At 51.9% G+C, this 16,683-nt stretch overlaps 1 protein-coding gene across 1 annotated transcript; it reads left to right on the top strand.

The window, feature by feature from the left end:
• Positions 1 to 7,355: 7,355 nt before the first annotated feature.
• Positions 7,356 to 15,288, top strand: SLAMF8 (SLAM family member 8). Its single transcript, XM_069478507.1, has 4 exons — positions 7,356 to 7,395; positions 12,605 to 12,910; positions 12,990 to 13,097; positions 14,916 to 15,288. Exons 1-4 carry the CDS (start codon positions 7,356 to 7,358, stop codon positions 14,975 to 14,977), a joined length of 516 nt encoding a protein of 171 aa, XP_069334608.1. The 3' UTR covers positions 14,978 to 15,288.
• The last annotated feature ends 1,395 nt before the right edge of the window (positions 15,289 to 16,683 follow it).

Below are 16,683 nucleotides of genomic sequence, written 5' to 3'. Positions count from 1 at the left end.
GAGGTCCAGCTTACAGACACAGGACTGCACCAGACTCCACCCACCTGGCCTTTATGGACACATCAGCACTGTCACAGAGCTCCTGGCACTGTAGGGCTGCAAACACCTAGCATCTCCCCAGGACTAGCAGTGCTGACATCACCTGGAAGCTTATTAGAAATGCAGGTTCTTAGACCCAACTCCAGACCTATGGAATCAGAATCTGCATTTCAATAACATCTCCTGGAGATTTGTGTAACTGCATCAGCCCAATCTGGTTCAGCTTTTATGTATTAATAACAAAGTTGTGAGATTTTTTTTCAGTTGCCATGGACTCCCCAGGTTGAAGGTCACATAACCTGAGCATGCCCGGTTGAACCAAGCATGAACCAGGATCCAATCAGATCAAGCCCTGGTGTCACCTCATGGCAAGATCTAATCAGAGCATGCCTCATTACCCCATGTTCATAAAACCTGACCCAGCCCCCAGCTCTGGGAGACAGATTTAAGTGTTTCCTCCTTTCTCCTTGCCAGTCAACTCGCAATAAAACTTTTCTCGCTGCAAAAACCCAATGCTTCGGTGTTTGGCTTTACATTGCACATGGCAAACGGACCCAGTTTGGTTCAGTAACATTTTTATGCAATTAAAGTTTAAAGTTTAAAAAGTACTGGCCTACCTACAAGACACCTACTTCACTGAAGTACATCCAACCCCTCCCCATCCTCATCCTCCTCTTCATCTCTCATCACCAGTCCAGTCCCTGTCCAGAGGACCCCAGGGCCACTTCCCTTTGCCAAGAATCAGAGATCCTACTAGGAGGAGACTCACAAGCCAGATAATCTAGAAGCTCAGGGTCCTCACTGGTCAGTCAGGGTGCACCAGCAGAGCCCAAACCCCTGCCACTCCCTCTATAAAAGAATCGCCCCCTTGGAAAACATCAAAACATAGGACAGGAAGGAAAACTGATGCTGGGGACCCAGAAAGCACCAGCCCTTCCAGCTGCCCCCATAGACAACCTCCTTCCTGAGTGTTCGTACCTTCCCCCTTCTACCTGCATACCAGGGATACTCAACTCGTGGTCCACAGACTGGTGCCAGTCTGTGGCTTGTTTTTCACTAGTCCATGACAACGTAACTAGAAAAATTTAAAGAATTTAGAAACTTTTATGGCAATTCAACTGAGTAATTTTATGTTTGTTTAATACAATCATAAAAAATTAGGGCTTGTATTTTGAATGCCTTTTTATTTTATTTTTCTAGTAGTGTAACTTGCTTTTATTGTTTCTGCAAAAGTACAGGTCTGCAATGGATTGGAAATAAAAAAGAAAAACAAGTTCTTCGTCACAGATGGGTAAGAAGCCCTGTCTTATACACGCACTTACACTGACACACACTCACATACTCTCTCTCTCTCTCTCTCTCTCTCTCTCATACACACACACACACACACACACACACTCTGCGGGCCTGGCCTCTCAGGAACTTTGCTCTCTTCCTGGAATCCCTCCCCCATCCTCTCAGATCTATTTGCAATTGAAAACATCTTTTCTCTTGGTTTAGAAAAGAATAAGCTGGGATCTTCCCAAATGAACAATTACTAAGGAAATTTAAGAAAAAGAAAATCCCCCAAAATAACATCGGGAAAGTAGAGCTTTGAAAGGAGGCCCTTGCTCTTCAGTTTGCCTGATACCAGCACACCCACCGGGAAACCCCATGTCCAGTCTTCGGTTGTGGGAGCAGGAACCCGCTGCTGTTCCTGCAGGACACTGCTGGCCGGGAGTAGAAGGGCCATCTCCAAGGAAAAATGGGACTTCCACCAATCTCGAGGAACAGACCCTGCAGACACTGAGGAAGGGTGCCCTGGAGGGGACCAGAGAGCTGCTTCCGCACCCCTCCTTCTCCGTGGCCTTCCCCGGCCTGCCACAGCCACCGGCCAGCTAGCCAGAGGACCACATGCCAGCAGCCTCCACACATTCTCAAAGCTCTCAACTGTGAAACGCTATTTTTCTCTCCAAGTCAGAGCTAAATGCAAACACTTATCCAGCGGGGCGAGTTGGCTGTGCCTCCTCTAGGGATCTCGGTTTCTATGGGTTCACATTACAGACAGACTAAAGACAGAGGAAAGAACTCCAACTGGATTGAGCTTGGACGGGCAACGCTCCGAAGCTGCTCCTTACCGGAGTAAGAAACAAACCGGGGGGAGCCTCGTGGCTGCCCTCTGCTGGCCCTCTCAGGTAGTCCAGGACTTGCAGCCGGCCTGCGCTGGGGTCTGATCCATTCATTGCACAGCTCCAGTGTAAGACGTGTTAGCCACCAGGTCCCTGTTTTGTATGTGACTATACAACTTAGATACAAGCAATAAAATGGAGCATGGTCCCTCCCTGAATTGGCAGGTTGAACGCACTGGGATTTCTTTCAATTCCAGGTTTCTTATTTTAGATTTGGCTAGGAAATAAGGTTTTACTTAAATCAGCATCCACTAAATAGCTCTGTGTCCTTCATATTTGTACCAACTGTGATGAAGGTAAATCCAGAGAGGGTGTACAAGATGGGAAAGACACAGGCTTTTTCATCCAGCTCTGGGATCTCTTGTGTCCTGCCACGTGTTTGCCCGTCGTTCTGCACTGCTAGAAGAAGCTGCAGTTTGCAGGGCCTGGAGCCGACCGCACGCCTGCTCCTTCAGCATGCGTTGCTCCCTGGCGTTTGCTCAGAGGGCTTCTCTCTCGAGTTCTTTGAAAGGACAGCTCACATTGTTGTACTTACTTGTCCTGTAATTCTTTCCCACATGGGGCACAGACCAATTCTGTGATTGCACCTTTCATTATTAGTGTCATGACCACTGTCTTCCTCAGCATGAGTTCCTGACCTCATGAGGCTCACACACGCTCGATGCTCTATAAATGTTTGTTTGATGCATTCGTGTGAACAAGCTGGAATCCAACAAGCGTTTGGTGAGTGAGTGAATGCATGAACGGGCTTCCAGATTCTCCCTCTCTACCTCAGTGAAGCACAATGGCTTTGTTTCTGTTCTATGCAGCCTTCCTTCTGTTCTGGGAAGATGCGTCTTTGCCTTAAAAGCAGACTGGACAGACCTAAGCTGCAGACCCCTCCCACCCAGTCTCTGCGGGCTGTTCCATCCCACTTACTCTTTCTCCTCCCTCCTCAAGTTCTCCCTCTCCAGCTCTGTGTTCCAGGCCCCTAGTTCATCAGAGATTTCATCCCCTCTACCTACTCCCAGCAGGGCCAGAACCAGGCTGAGACAGGAGAAGCATCTTAGGCACAGAAGTGAAGGAGGCACTCAGGCTGAGGGTGGTGCCAGCATCATCTCATTGGAGATGAGACCATTTGTAACAGTGGGTGTTTCTAAGAAGTGGCAGAGGCAGGCTCCTTCCAGGCTCTCCTGTCTCAAGCCCAGCCCTCCCACCACACCGCAGCACGTCTGACCAAGCTGGCTGGCCAGGAAGGGGTGCACACAGGCTCCCCTGCCACTGGGGCTGCCAGTGACATGGTGTCTGCTGACGTATCAAGTGAAGGCAGACACAAAGACAGGGCTTAAGTGGGCTTCTACCTGCTCCCCCTACCTCCTCCTGCACCAGCCCCTTGAAACTGTCCACAGAGGTCTGCCACTCCCCAGTAACACCCCCTTCCTCTTCCTTCACCCTTGGTGCCCAAAAAGCCTGCTGAATGCCCCTCCTTCCCATCTGGCTCCCCGTCTCTCCCAACTCCCCAGGTACCCCACCTTTCTTTCCCTTCCCCACCTCTCCCCCAGGAGAAGCGTGGCTCTGATTGGCCCTCAGGGACAGGCCATCACAGATCTGAATCTCCGCGGCAAGCAGCTCAGGGTTAGTGGTGGAGTTCGGGCAGCCTGTGTGGCGGTGGTCAACACCTGCTCCCCCAGCCCGAAGTGAGGGTAGGCTAATGGCGGACACAGGCTCTTCGCATGGCAGATGGAGCTACTTTGCCTGCCTCAGCAGATGCAGCCGACTCCAGACTTCGCAGAGAGGCCCCAGGGAGGTGGAGTAGCAGCGCCGGCTGCCAGCTGCTCTCTTAATTAAGGAATGTGGGGAGCGGCGCCTTTGAACTCACCAGCTAATTTACTCCTGTGCACTGCCCCCTGTGGCTGGGTAATTAATATGGTGCAAAGCAGTGATTAGCAGTGGTGAGGACAACCTGCCTGCCGCAGACTTAACCCTTCCTACAGCTGGGAAGAATCGCTGCCTTCTTCAGTCGATCTTTCTCCCGTGGTCACCCAGGCCAGAAATTTTTCTCTTTGGGGAGGTGGGACATTTTCCAGCCCTCAATCTACCTCGCCCTCCCCATTTCCTCAGCTTCCCCAAAATTCCCCTCAAGCCAAAGGGCTTTGGCTGGGGGTGGGAGGGTAGAGAGAAGACTGCAGTTCATTTCCTGCTTGGATGGACCACTATGGGCAACAAGTTCTGCAAAGAGGGAATGTGACCACCCACTGTCTTCTCCAGGGAATTTGGGATCTGGCCCACGCACTCCTGCAGCCCATCTCCCCGCCCCACCCGCCCCGCCCTGGGCCTTGACACTTGTTCAATCCAATTCAACAGATGCGTGGAGGCTGTCACCTTATAAAGAGCGTGTCCTTGGTGATATACATGGTGCAGAAATGAGGGGACTTCCTGCCCTCGTGGTGCTCCCAGTCTGGGAGGAGAGAGTCACAATAGGGACTTCTCTGCCTCAAACACACTCTTATCTGCCTGTACCCAGGTGCCCCCTTCCCTCTCTCTGGCCATTCACTAGCAATGGTTAATATTTGAGTGCTGTCTGTGCACCAGAACCCATTTTACACCCTTACACGTGTCCCTTGGCAACACTAAGAGGTAGATACTGTTATTAATCCCTGTTCACAGATGAAGACACTGAAGCGCAGAGAAGTTACTTTGCTCCAAGTTTCATAGCCTACATTTGAATTCAAGCAGACTGAGTCTAGAGCTTGAGTTCTTAACTCCTACTCTCATCTGGTCATAGTCTCAAGGCTCACCTCAAATCCCACGGCTCCACGGAGCCCTCCCATACTCCCGCCTGCCCTGGCTGGGTCCCGTAGCATCCACCGGGGCAGACGTCCAGCACTGCTCTCGCCACACTGGTTGTAATTGCTGGTTTCCGTATCCCATCGCCTCATCTAAACTATGAATTCCTTAAGGTCAGGGGCTTAGCCTTTCATCTCTGATGCCAGGTGTCCCCAGCACCTGGCATCTAAATAGATGCTCAATAAATGCCTGATGAATGAATGACAGAATTGACAATGGGGCCATAAATGACTCGCCTGCCTTGTCCTCTCTACCCACAGCCAGGCAGCCTCCCAATTCTGCCCCTTTTCTGTACTCTAGATATCTCCTCCCTCTTCAGGCCCTTCTCCTTTTCCCAAGACCATCACAGCAGCCGCTACCTGGGCTGCTCTCTCTCCCTGCTCTGCCTGCTGTCCTCCCCCCAGCAAGTCAGCCCCACCCGCCCCACTCAAAACAGGCAACAGCCCCCACCTTCAAGCAGCGCTTCTGGGAGCATCGCCTCAGTCGACCAGCCACAGATTCACCTGAGTGCATCTCTCTGTTACAGTGACAGGTTTCTGGTCCCAGCCCCTCCCCACTGAACCAGCATCCCTGAGAATCCAAGTACTTAAAGAGGCTTAGAGTCTCCAGAATAACGTAACCCTGTCTCCAAAGCCCCCATAATCTGCCCCCAACCTCCACTCCCATTCTTCCCACTTAGCCCTAAAGGATTCCTGCCTGCATCCCTCGCTGCCCCTGGAGCCTATTTGGTACTTTCCCACGGCCAAGGCTGAGCACACTCTGCTCTCCCCTCACGCCCAGAGCCTACCCCAGCCTCTGGCCCACTCTTTTCCCCATCCTATCTAAACCATGCCCATTTCAAGGCACAGCCCAATTCCACCTTCTCAGGGAGCATCCCCTGCCCAGATCCACAGAGACCTCTTCCCCAACCCTTGCTGCAGTGCTGAAGACCTGGGCTGCACGTTGGCAGAGAGCGGTGCCTTGTGCAGGTGAGGCTTCACTTTCCCTGCTGCACCTGTTTCTACCTTCTGGCTGTGAGTACCTGGAGGACAGGAACCCTACCCCCAAATCCTCCTGCTTACCCCCTATCCTAGATGCCCAGTTCCTCGCCAGGGCCAAAGCACGGGGTCCAGTTTGACTGGCAGGTCAGAGGCTCTGCAGGACCAGAGACATTGTCCCAACCAGGATCAGGACAATGAGGATCTTCCCTCAGAGGCAACAACTTCTTGCAAAGCCTTTTCCGACATAAGAACCCAAGTGACTTGAAGTGAGAAGAGAAATAGGATGAGGAGGGGGGCTGTGGAAAACAGACCATGCTCTGAAGTTCAAGTCCCAGCTCTGCCCCTCTGTGACCTCAGCAAGGGGCCTAACCTCACTCTGATTTTCACATTCCCCCATCTTTACAGGCGACAAGATGACCCTCTCGGAGAAGAGTTGCAGGGCTTCCACAAAGCAAAATGTGTAACGATGTCTAGCATTCATTCACCCATTTATTAGACATTCATTAAACACCTGTAATAATAATGTGCTGAGCACTGAGGCAACACAGAGATGAAAACAAGAACATGCTGGCTAAACAGTCTGCGAAGCCCAGAAAACCGTTACCAACAACAGGCTAAGGGCGATAAGGGAAGCGTGGGCAGGCACGGGGCAGAGGAGGGGGCCTCTCGCCCGCCTGTGGCCAGGAAGCCTGGGGGGACAGCTCGGCTGTGCCTGTCTGGAAGGGAGCAGCACACGGGGGTGGGGGACAAGCACAGCAGGCGGAAGTGTGCAGTGCCAGTTCTGAGAAGAGGGAGATCTGGCTGGGGTGGCTGCAGGGCAGAATGGATGTGGACCGGCAGCCCGGACAGCAGCTGGAGCTGGCGCAGGAGAGTCGTGTACGCTCAGCCAAGTGTTCCGTCTTCAGCCTGAGGGCCGGGAAGGCCATGAGAGGACTTTAAGCAGAGAAATGACTAGATGGGAACTGCAGTCTACAGGGCTCTCTGTGGCTCCGATGAGGACAGACAGCAGCAGGACAGAGTAGGAAGCAGGGAGGCCGGCAGGAGCCAGCCAGGAGGATGTAGGCTTGCGCGGGGGCGCTGGTCAGCAAGCATTAGCCAACCGTGTGCACGTGAAAGGGGCTGACTTACAAGAATCTGCTCCTGAAAGCCCAGCCAGGCCCAGGGCCAACTTCCACTTTATTCTGGATGTTTTCACTTTCAGGGCATCTTGTTCTGAGTCAAGATTCCTCCTTCTGAACATGGGACTTTCCAGAAGAACAACAGCTCCTTCCGTCCCTCCACTGAGCTTGGGATGTTCTGGATTTGAGTTGTCAAAGGAGTCTGCCTGCCTCTCTGGAGAAGGATGGCCATGTGGTCCCTGTGGGGTCTGCTTGTCTGGGAAGGTAAGTGGGGCAGGTGGGCAGCCCATCCTCAGAAAGCTGAAGGCCCCTCCCCAGCTGCCCTCACCAGGACGTCTGGGCAGGGCCCCCTTAACCCAAGTGAGAACCCAGAGGCCGAGGAGGGGTAGGGAAGACGGGAGCAAGTTCTGGGACATTTAAAGCCAGGCAGATACAAAGGATGCAGGGTCCTGGCAAGGAGGAGGTGGCAGCATGAGGAGCATCCTTGTCCGTGAGACTTGAGCTGCTTTGTGACCCAGGGAAGTTAAACTGAGCTGGTGCTACCACTGGTTTGGAGAGCAAGTTGGATGTGAGAATGGTAAGAACTGGCAGTGTTAACACATGGAAAATCTACGTACAGTCTGGAGAGGGAAGTGGAGGGCAGGCGGAGCAGGCTTCCCAACACCCTGGAGAGTGTTTTCAACAGCCTGTGGCAAAGCTGAGGTCCCTGCCTGCAAGCCTGCAGAAGGGGAGGTGGGAATCCAGTGGGAGTGAGAGGCGGGAGCAGGCCAAACGTGTGGACTTCGGGTGGCTGACCACGGTGTGATGTTGGAACGGCTGGCACCTGGGTTCTCTTCCACACTGGGTGATCGCTCCATGAGTCTAAGGCCTGAGTTGCCTTCCTTGGTCACGTACAGCAATGTGACACACATCAGCACTGCAGGGCCAGGGATGGAGGACTGTGGGGTGTGGCAAAGACCTAGATACCATTGTTTACAACAGAAATTGGTAGGGACTTTGGGGGTGCTTTGTCCTGTGTCCCCGCCTGTGTTCCTGGCCCTGAAGCTTCCAAAGGCCCAGCAGATTCCTTCGACATTTCTAAACATGTGCCCCAAATCACCCCTTAACTCTCAAAAGAGGCCTCAAACTGTTTGGCTCACAAAATCTTTCAAATCATTGGACACATAAGACAAAAATAAGTTTTAAAAGGTCTCTTTATGGTGAAAGAGATAAGTCACTGGCCTGGTGCTGCCCCCTTATTTTATAGGTGAGGCCACTGAAGCCTAGAGAGGGAGGTGACGTGCCAAAGTTCACACAGCTAATTTGTGGCAGAGCCAGGACAGGGTGGAAGCTCGTCTTGGTTGGCACCCAGTGCAGTGCTCCCTGTGTGCTATGTCTCCACTCCGAGTGAACACCGAAGCCGTCTCCAGTCAGGATGGACGTGGTGGCGGGGGCAGGGAAGGGCTGGAGTCATCATGGCCAATTGAGTGACCACCCAGACATGTCTCCTTCACCAAACTCACAGCGCCTGGGTCCAGGGGCTCTGACCATCAGCTCTGATTCTGCTCTGCACCCTGTGCCAGTGTCAGGCACAGGGTCAGTCCTTGGCGAACTCAGTCATTCATTCCACACTGTTTTCTGAGCTTCTCCCATAGCCTGGTCCTGAACGCTGGTGAGCACAGGAAGTGCCCTTGAGGGGATCACAGTCTAGTGGGAGATGCTGACTCCCAAACAGGCGATGATAACAGAGGGATGAGGGTGGTCACAGTGGTGTTCCCAGGCCACTGCGGGACCATGAGAGTGTGTGACCTGCAGTGAGGGATGAGGAGGTCAGAGGAGACAATAATGCTTCAAGAATGAGCGAAATGAGTCAGCAAAGGGGTCAGAAAAGCACTTCAAGCAGAGGTGTCTCCACACACCTCCAGCTCAAAGACAATCCCAAAACACTCAGCATCTTGCCATCTCAGCGTCTGTCATTTGTCCTCCTGCTCCAGACCACAGAGAATGGCATCCAGTGGATCCCAAAGACCTGGGAGCCATCCTTGACTCCTTTTTCTCCTTCACTCCCCGGAGCTAATCTATTACCAACTCCTTCTAGTTACACCATCTTAATCTCTCTCAGTTCCTTTCACTTCTCCCCACACCAGTTGCTCCCTTCCTCAGTTCAAATTTCCATCACTTCTGCCTTGAATTAAAATAAACAGCCTCAGTCTTGTGCCATCTCCAGTGCATGCTCCACATCTCTGCTGGAGTGACTCTCCTAACCATGAGTCTAATCGTGTCACTCTCCTGCTTAAAACCTACCTGAGATCCGCCCCCCCCCCCCCCGCCATTGCTCTACAGATAAAGCCCAAACTCCAAAATTGTTTTCATGTCTCTGCATGCTCTGGCTCCCACCAGCTCTGCAGTGACCTACTCTCAGTTTCCCATGCACCATGCTTGCTCCCTGCAGGCCTTCATGAGGGCTGTTCCTCTGCCTGGAACACTACCCCGTCCCGTCCCTGCTCTGGGCAGCCTGGCCTGGCTGATTCCCATTCCTTCTTTGGGTCTCAGCTTAACCATTTCTCCTCTGAGCCCCTCAATGCTGGGTGAGGTCTCCTATCACCCTACCTGTGTTCTTCTGGGGCCCTCCATTTTCCCCATCATGGTGCTTCACATAATTTATTTTGACTACTCTCTTGCATGTCTGGCTTCCTCTGTGAGCTCCATGAACACAGGGACCGGATTCTCTCCCTTACTGTTTTATCCCCAGGATCCGGCAAAGTACACTCTCAACTTGCGTGGCGAGAGTAAGGGTGGAGGGGCCCTAATTCTCACCATAGCAGCTCAGCTGTGTGCAGGAGAGGGATGGGGGACGTGAGCAGGCAGAGTGACCAGGGAGTCTGTTCTTTCAGTGCTGTTTCCATTGCAGTTGCTGGTGCCCAAGTGCTGAGCAAGGTCGGGGACTCTGTGCTGCTGGTGGCAGAGCGCCCTCCTGGCTTCCAAGTCCGCGAGGCCATCTGGCGATCTCTCTGGCCTTCGGAAGAGCTCCTGGCCATGTTTTTTCAGGGCTCCCTGGAGACTCTTTACCACTCACGCTTCCTGGGCCGAGCCCGGTTGCACAGCAACCTCAGCCTGGAGCTCGGGCCCCTGGAACCTGGAGACAGCGGCAACTTCTCTGTGCTGATGGTGGACACCGGGGGTCGGGCCCAGACCCAGACTTTACAGCTCAAGGTATACGGTGAGTGCACCTGACACTGGCTCCATGACCCCCTTCTCCCACACAGCACCAGACAGACATCCTGAGCCCTGGGAGCTGGGGAGGGCGGGGCTTCAGAAACCTCTGGTCTCTGGACATGTTGCTAACCCTGGCAGTCACATCTAAGAAAATGCCGCAGGAACTCCCAGGCGAGCTCCTATCTGGAGCAGCCAGACTTTGCCATTTCACAGCCCTCGTCTGAACTCCAACTCAGTCTTTTCTGGGCTCAGTGGCTTTGGACACAATGCTTAGTCTCCCTGATCATCACCTTTCTCATTTGCAAAATGGGCATTGTAGTATCACCATGCAGAGTGGCATTTGCAGAAGTGTCCATGACAGAGCTTGGCCTGGGCTCCACGGGTGTTAAAGTATCACCACAGACTACAAAACATGCTATTAGTATATGTACTGCTAAAAAGGAGAAAAATGTTGCAAATTAAACTGTGACACAATGGGTTTTTTATTTAAAATTAAGTTATAATTAAACTATAATTAAAAGTATAGAATCTTTATATTTCTTAAAAGAACTCTTTTAGAGAGATTTTACCTGTAGCAACTAAGAATGGCCTTTTAGCTTTCATTTATCTACAAGGTGTGAATAACCCCAAACCACTATTTCAGTAAAACCTTAGAAATCTGGACAGAATACCGGGGGAAAAGTCCAAATTTAAGAATGGGAAGTAGGGATAGCAGCTGGGAAAAAGGAAGCAGCCAGGGAGAGAAAGGCTATAAGCAAATTGGGGAAGTGTCTCAGATCCCCAAGACAGCTAACTGGCTGTCCTTGGGTGAGCCACTCAGGGTGCCAATGCAATTAGAGGGTGCCCTTCTGGATGCACGCAGCCCTGAACCAGGTGGCATGTCTTGGCAAGCAGAGTGCTGGCTAGATTTCAGCACCCCCACCCCACCCCCTTAGCCCCTTGGCCCAGTGCCCTTGTGCCGTGAATAACCTACACCACCACACAGGAAGCCCCAGAGCCTCTCCCCTGTTAGGAGTCTCAGCTGCTGCACATGTGAAATGAGGACATTGAATGTGATAATACATGCAGCACCCACACCACTAAGCTCTAAAACGCCTTGTTCTCAGCGTCTGAATTACAGATTTTAAGGAAATTGCTGTTTTATTGCTTCCAAATACATAGCGTGATTAGAACTAATTGCACGAATCTGCCAAGCAGCCGTCCTTAGGAGCTCTGCTTTGACAATAGATAAGAGTGATGTGAATTAGCAGATCAGTTACTAGAAAATGTCAATGGGTGTTTCTACTGTGCCTGAGCGTGTTTGGAAGCAGCTTGTCCTCTTAAGTGGTGTAAATATCCCCCCTGTAATCTTTGTTTATATTATTAGTGTGCTCAGCAAATCATTTCCTTTTTCATATCACAAATCCCACCAGACTGAGCTGGCATTAACAAGGTTTTCTCTGCTTGACTTTGGAATGCTGTCAGAGACTGAGCCCTCCCGTTGTCACCAGAATGCTCTCCCGCTGGCCCCATTGCCGGGGCTCAGAGTTTACTCATCAACCTACAAAGGAAAGGGAAGCCATGGCCCAGGACACCAATGTGTCCAGTGGCCCGGGCACTTAGCACCTACGGTTTGCCACACTAGAGAGCAAAGGTCAGGGAGGTAACAGGACAGAGCCCCCACCTCTGGGCTCCTACCTCCCAGCATTTTGTACTCTTGTAATTATTTCTTAGTTATTCATAATCACTTGTCAGTAATTGTCTTCCTCACCAAATTGTAAGCTCCAAAAGGACAGGAATGTATTTGTTTTCTTGCCTGACTTACATGCCTGTCATCTCTTGCTGACTGACACACTGTGAGAAGTGCTGCAGAAAGGGACAGATGGAGCCCCTGGGAGCTCAGGGCCACACCTGGACCTCTAGGAAAGGCTTCACAGCTAAGGCAGGAAGCAACGTGTCCAAGCTGGGCCTTGAGGGATGGGCAGGAGTTTCCAGAAGGACAACAAGGGAAAGGCCCTGGGGAAGCACGAGAGACACACAACAGCATGACATGTTTGGGAGAACTGCAAATTGATTAGGCTGAACGGGGAGGACTAGCAGGAGGCACAGCTGGAGATGTGGACACGATCATTTCCTGAGGGTTTTGAATATCACACTAAGGAATTAGTGTGATATGTAGCTCTGTCCAGTGGGCAATGGAAAGACAGACAAGGTTCTAGAACAAGAGGGGCCTAGTGGGAGGTGGCATCTCAGCCCCAGCCTCCCTGTGACGCACACCTGCTCTTCTGTTCTTGGCCAGACGCAGTGCCCAGGCCCGTGGTACGTGTGTTCATCGCTGTAGCAGGGGATGCTCTGCCCCTCACCACCTGCCAGGTCTTCTTGTCCTGCTGGGCCCCCAACATCAGTGACGTAACCTATAGCTGGAGACAGGAGGGGACAATGGACTTAAGTATGGAAGCACACAGCCTCTTCACAGATGGACAGGTGCTGAGTGTTTCCCTGGGACCAAGAGAAAAGGATGTGGCCTATTCCTGTATTGTCTCCAACCCTGTCAGCTGGGACTTGGCCACAGTCACCCCCTGGGAGAGCTGCCATCGTGAGGCAGGTATGCCAAGGGCCAGTGGTCAATGGTTGAGGGATTAGGAAGCATCAAGTCACCTCTGACCCCAGCCCTTTATTTCCAGCACCAGGAAAGGCCTCCTACAAAGACATGCTGCTGGTGGTGGTGCCGGTCTCGCTGCTCCTGACCCTAGCTGGTCTCTTCTCAGCCTGGCACTGGGGCCGCTGCTCAGGTAGGAGCCCTGCAGGTGCAGGAGGTAAGTGGAGGAGGTGGATTTACTGGGGGTGAGGGGAACCTCCTCCTCTTCAGGCTTCAGACGGCCCACCCCTTCTTACCTCTCCCACCTCATCTCTTGGCCTTCCCCATCTCATATTTGGTCTCCAACCAGCTGAACCACTTGAAGTTTCTTTTGCAGTTCTCCAGATGAACTACTCTCTCACGTTCATCTTCAGACCTTCATGCATTGGAATGTACTTTGCCTGGAATGTACTTTGCATGATAGCCACCCAATTTCCGTCCTTCCTTGGGGTATCTCCCACTCAATCTTCAAGGTGTGCTTACTCCAGGAAGCCTTTCCTGACCTTCTCCCCCACTCTCAGACTGGTTAATGTCCTTCCTTTAATCTCCATTGCTTGTCCACTCACAGAACTAAGTGCACTTACTCCCCCACTGGACTCTGAGCCCTTTAAAGGCAGAGGCTGGGTCACCACTGGGCATACCCAGTGGTTCCCAGAACACAGTGGTTTCTTAGCTGGTACCGATAAACATTTGTGGAGTGAAAGTATGGATGAATCCCACCCCTTCTTGCCTACCATTCCTAGGATATGGCTCCCTGGGAGAAGCCTCTCTCCCGCCAGTGGCTGACAGGGCCGCCTTCTTGCAAAGAGGGGGAAGGGGAAACTCCAAGATCAGTCTAGATTCCGAGCTCTCCACCCAGCACAGCCCCTGCCTCTGCCCCAGGATGTCCTAGCCCTGAAAGAACCACCTGACCGACCTGGGCTTCATGGCTCTTCCCATCTCGGGCTGTGTGAGCTGGCAGGCCCCAGGGTGGAAAGAGTAGGCAGGTCAGCAAAGGGGAGGCACTGACACCTCACTGTGATGAGTGTGTCCTAGAAGGCAGAGTCTTGGCCCAGCCACAAAACATGGGAGAAGCCGGTGGCTGATTCCTGCTATTCTTTCCGGTGGGGAGGAGGGAGGAGGGAGCAGCTGAGGCTGCACGCCACCTGCAGGCCCTGTCTGCTATGGAGAGGGTCTGGCCCTGGCCCTTTATCCCCCAGCGTCCCCAGGATTTGTGACAACAAGGTGAATGCCAGGAAAAGAGCAGTTTAAAAGAAATTAGCTTTATTGAGATATAATTTACATGTACAGAATTCACCTATTTAAAGTGTACAATGTAATGGCTTTTAGCATATTCAGAGCCCTGTATCTATTGTCACAACCAATTTTAAAATATTTTCATTACCCCGCCCCCCAAAAAACCCATAGCCCCTTAGCCATCACCCTCCAACTCCCATTCCCCCCCTCAGCCCTAGGCAACCACTAACCCACATTCTGTCTCTATGCTTTTGTCAGTTCTGAACATTTCATATAAATGGAACTATACACTAAATGGTCCTTTGTGACTGGCTTCTTTCATTTACTCTAATGTTTTCTAGGCTCAGAAAATAGCAGCTTTGGCCACTGAGAAGGGACAGAGAGGACCAAACCACCTGAGATAGGGGATAGCCTCCCTGCGGGTAGTCCTGAGGCTGGTCCTGGTTCTGCCATGTGGCTTCTGGCCAGTCACTTACCTGGGTCCACCACAGCCCCAACTGCCCACACCTTCCACAGCTCAGTGTATGGCGTAGTTTCTGATCAAGGTTAGACATTAGGAAGAACTTCCTGTTCCTGAAGAGCCTTCTTTTCTAGGCTCTTGGAAAATCAGGAGAAAGTTATTTGCCTAAGGTGATCCTGGGTTAGGATACTTAGGATTCAGAGGCCTGGGGCCAGGTCAAGGATGCCAAGAGTCCAAACACTGGAAAGGTAACTTTTTTTCTGATCTTCTCACCAGGGAAAAAGAAAGATCTCTGTGCTGACAGAGTGGCTCCAGAGACAGAGAACCCCCTTGTGTAGGATCTGCCATGAGGGACAATGTAAGTGGAAGCCTGCATCACCAAGAACCCCACTGCCCAGGCACATGACACTCTGGGACAGAGCTGGTGCCTGGAAGCCACCATGGTCCTCAGTCTTCCCCGGGACTCCATCCTGCCTTCCAGGAGCAGCCTGGGTAGCTGTCACACTGGGAGGACAGCAAGCACTGGCCAACCTTCCCCCTTCTCTCTCCCCACTTTGCATATCCTGGCTCTTCTCTGGACAAGATCGGCCAAACAGGATGTTCCCTCAAGGACAATGGAAGTTCTCCATTAACTGTCCAAGGCATTCACTCCCCGACCTCTGTTCATAAAGCGTTAACCAACTGGCACCAAATGATAGCCTCCAGCCCAGGTCCTGAGCTCTAACAGACATTAGACATTTGAACTAACAGAGAAACTCTGAATTACCCACCGCCAGCTCCAGCCCCACCCCCTGTAACTTGAGATCCAGATGCTTCCGGATGACCCAGGTGTTATCATAAGAAAAGGTCTAGAAATGGGTGGGAGGTAAGAGGTAGGGGACAGGGGCTTCTGTGTCTGGCCTGGAGGACTTTCAGGTCATCTGAGTTGTGAGCCCCTCACAGGTAAATTGCAGTTGTACACACCAAGGATGGTTGACATCCTGTGGTTGAGGTGGGTGCCATTTTGCAGGTAACATCTTACTAATAGCCATCCTCACCATCTCCAACAGCCCTCATGTCTCCCGCAGGATCTGGGGCTGGGAGTGGAGGTTCTCTCCTCACTCTCCAGCACAGTGACCAGGAAAAGAGATTTCGAATTTGCCCCAGCCAACAGGAAGTTCTAGCACAACTTCAAGAAAAGCAGCTCAGCTCAGGATGAGTCTTTCTGCCTGAGACTGGGAGAGTAAAGAGCTAGGAAAAGCTATGCAGGAAAATTATGGAAGGAAAGGGTGCTGGAGTATTCTGGCACCTTTATCTCCACTCATTTTCAGATGCAAATGCAGAAGATCAACCCAAGCGCAAGGGGAGCAGACAAAGACCCCACTGCTCAATGGGAGGATTGTGAAAGTCACTTTGACATATAGGATGGAAGTTATTATCGTGGCCATCTTTAGAAAATATAATACATTCTGATGCTGAGTGATTCTGTCTAGAAAAGCCCTCTGGGGTATCACCACTGGAAAAAACTTGATGAGCTAAACTTATCCTCAGGGATCAGTCATTGATAAGGTTCATGGTTACTGTCACCCAGGTGTACGTGGATTTTTTTCTAGGCTCCCACTTAAGTCTTGATAATAGAGAGGAAGGAGACACTGAAGAAACAAGGGTTTTGAAGTACTGTTTTCCAAGGGTGGCTTCAATCTCTCCACCTAGGATGTCAGTCCTGTCCAAGGACCTCTCCCCAGTTCCTGGACAGTCACTTCACCTTGGACAAATGATCAGCACAAGTGGCCTCCAGATTCCCATCACGGCTCCTACGCTCGACTGCTCCCAGTCTTTCCCTGCCTGGCTCTGCTCAGAGGCCCCGATGGCCCTGGCTTTACCTAGTCCTCCTTTCTCCCTTTCCTATACCCACTTCTCTCCTATCACCTTCCCCCAAGTCCACCTGAACAGTACACGTGGCCACCTGACCTGGCAGCTTGTGCCATCCTCACCTGCCACTTAGAGGCATTGCTCATGTCTGGTCACTGAATCAAGCAAAACTGGCCTCAGTCCCTAAAAATGA

Source organism: Eulemur rufifrons, chromosome 8 (genome assembly GCF_041146395.1).
Source record: "Eulemur rufifrons isolate Redbay chromosome 8, OSU_ERuf_1, whole genome shotgun sequence".
Lineage (NCBI taxonomy): Eukaryota > Metazoa > Chordata > Mammalia > Primates > Lemuridae > Eulemur > Eulemur rufifrons.
This window is presented reverse-complemented; position numbering and strand designations above follow the sequence as displayed.

Excerpts from the sequence above, each read along its gene's own strand:
- SLAMF8 (XM_069478507.1), top strand. The coding sequence starts at position 7,356 with ATGGCCATGTGGTCCCTGTGGGGTCTGCTTGTCTGGGAAG. Across the intron at positions 7,396-12,604 it reads GGGTCTGCTTGTCTGGGAAG|ACGCAGTGCCCAGGCCCGTG; the intron begins GTAAGTGGGGCA and ends GTTCTTGGCCAG. Across the intron at positions 12,911-12,989 it reads GAGCTGCCATCGTGAGGCAG|CACCAGGAAAGGCCTCCTAC; the intron begins GTATGCCAAGGG and ends CTTTATTTCCAG.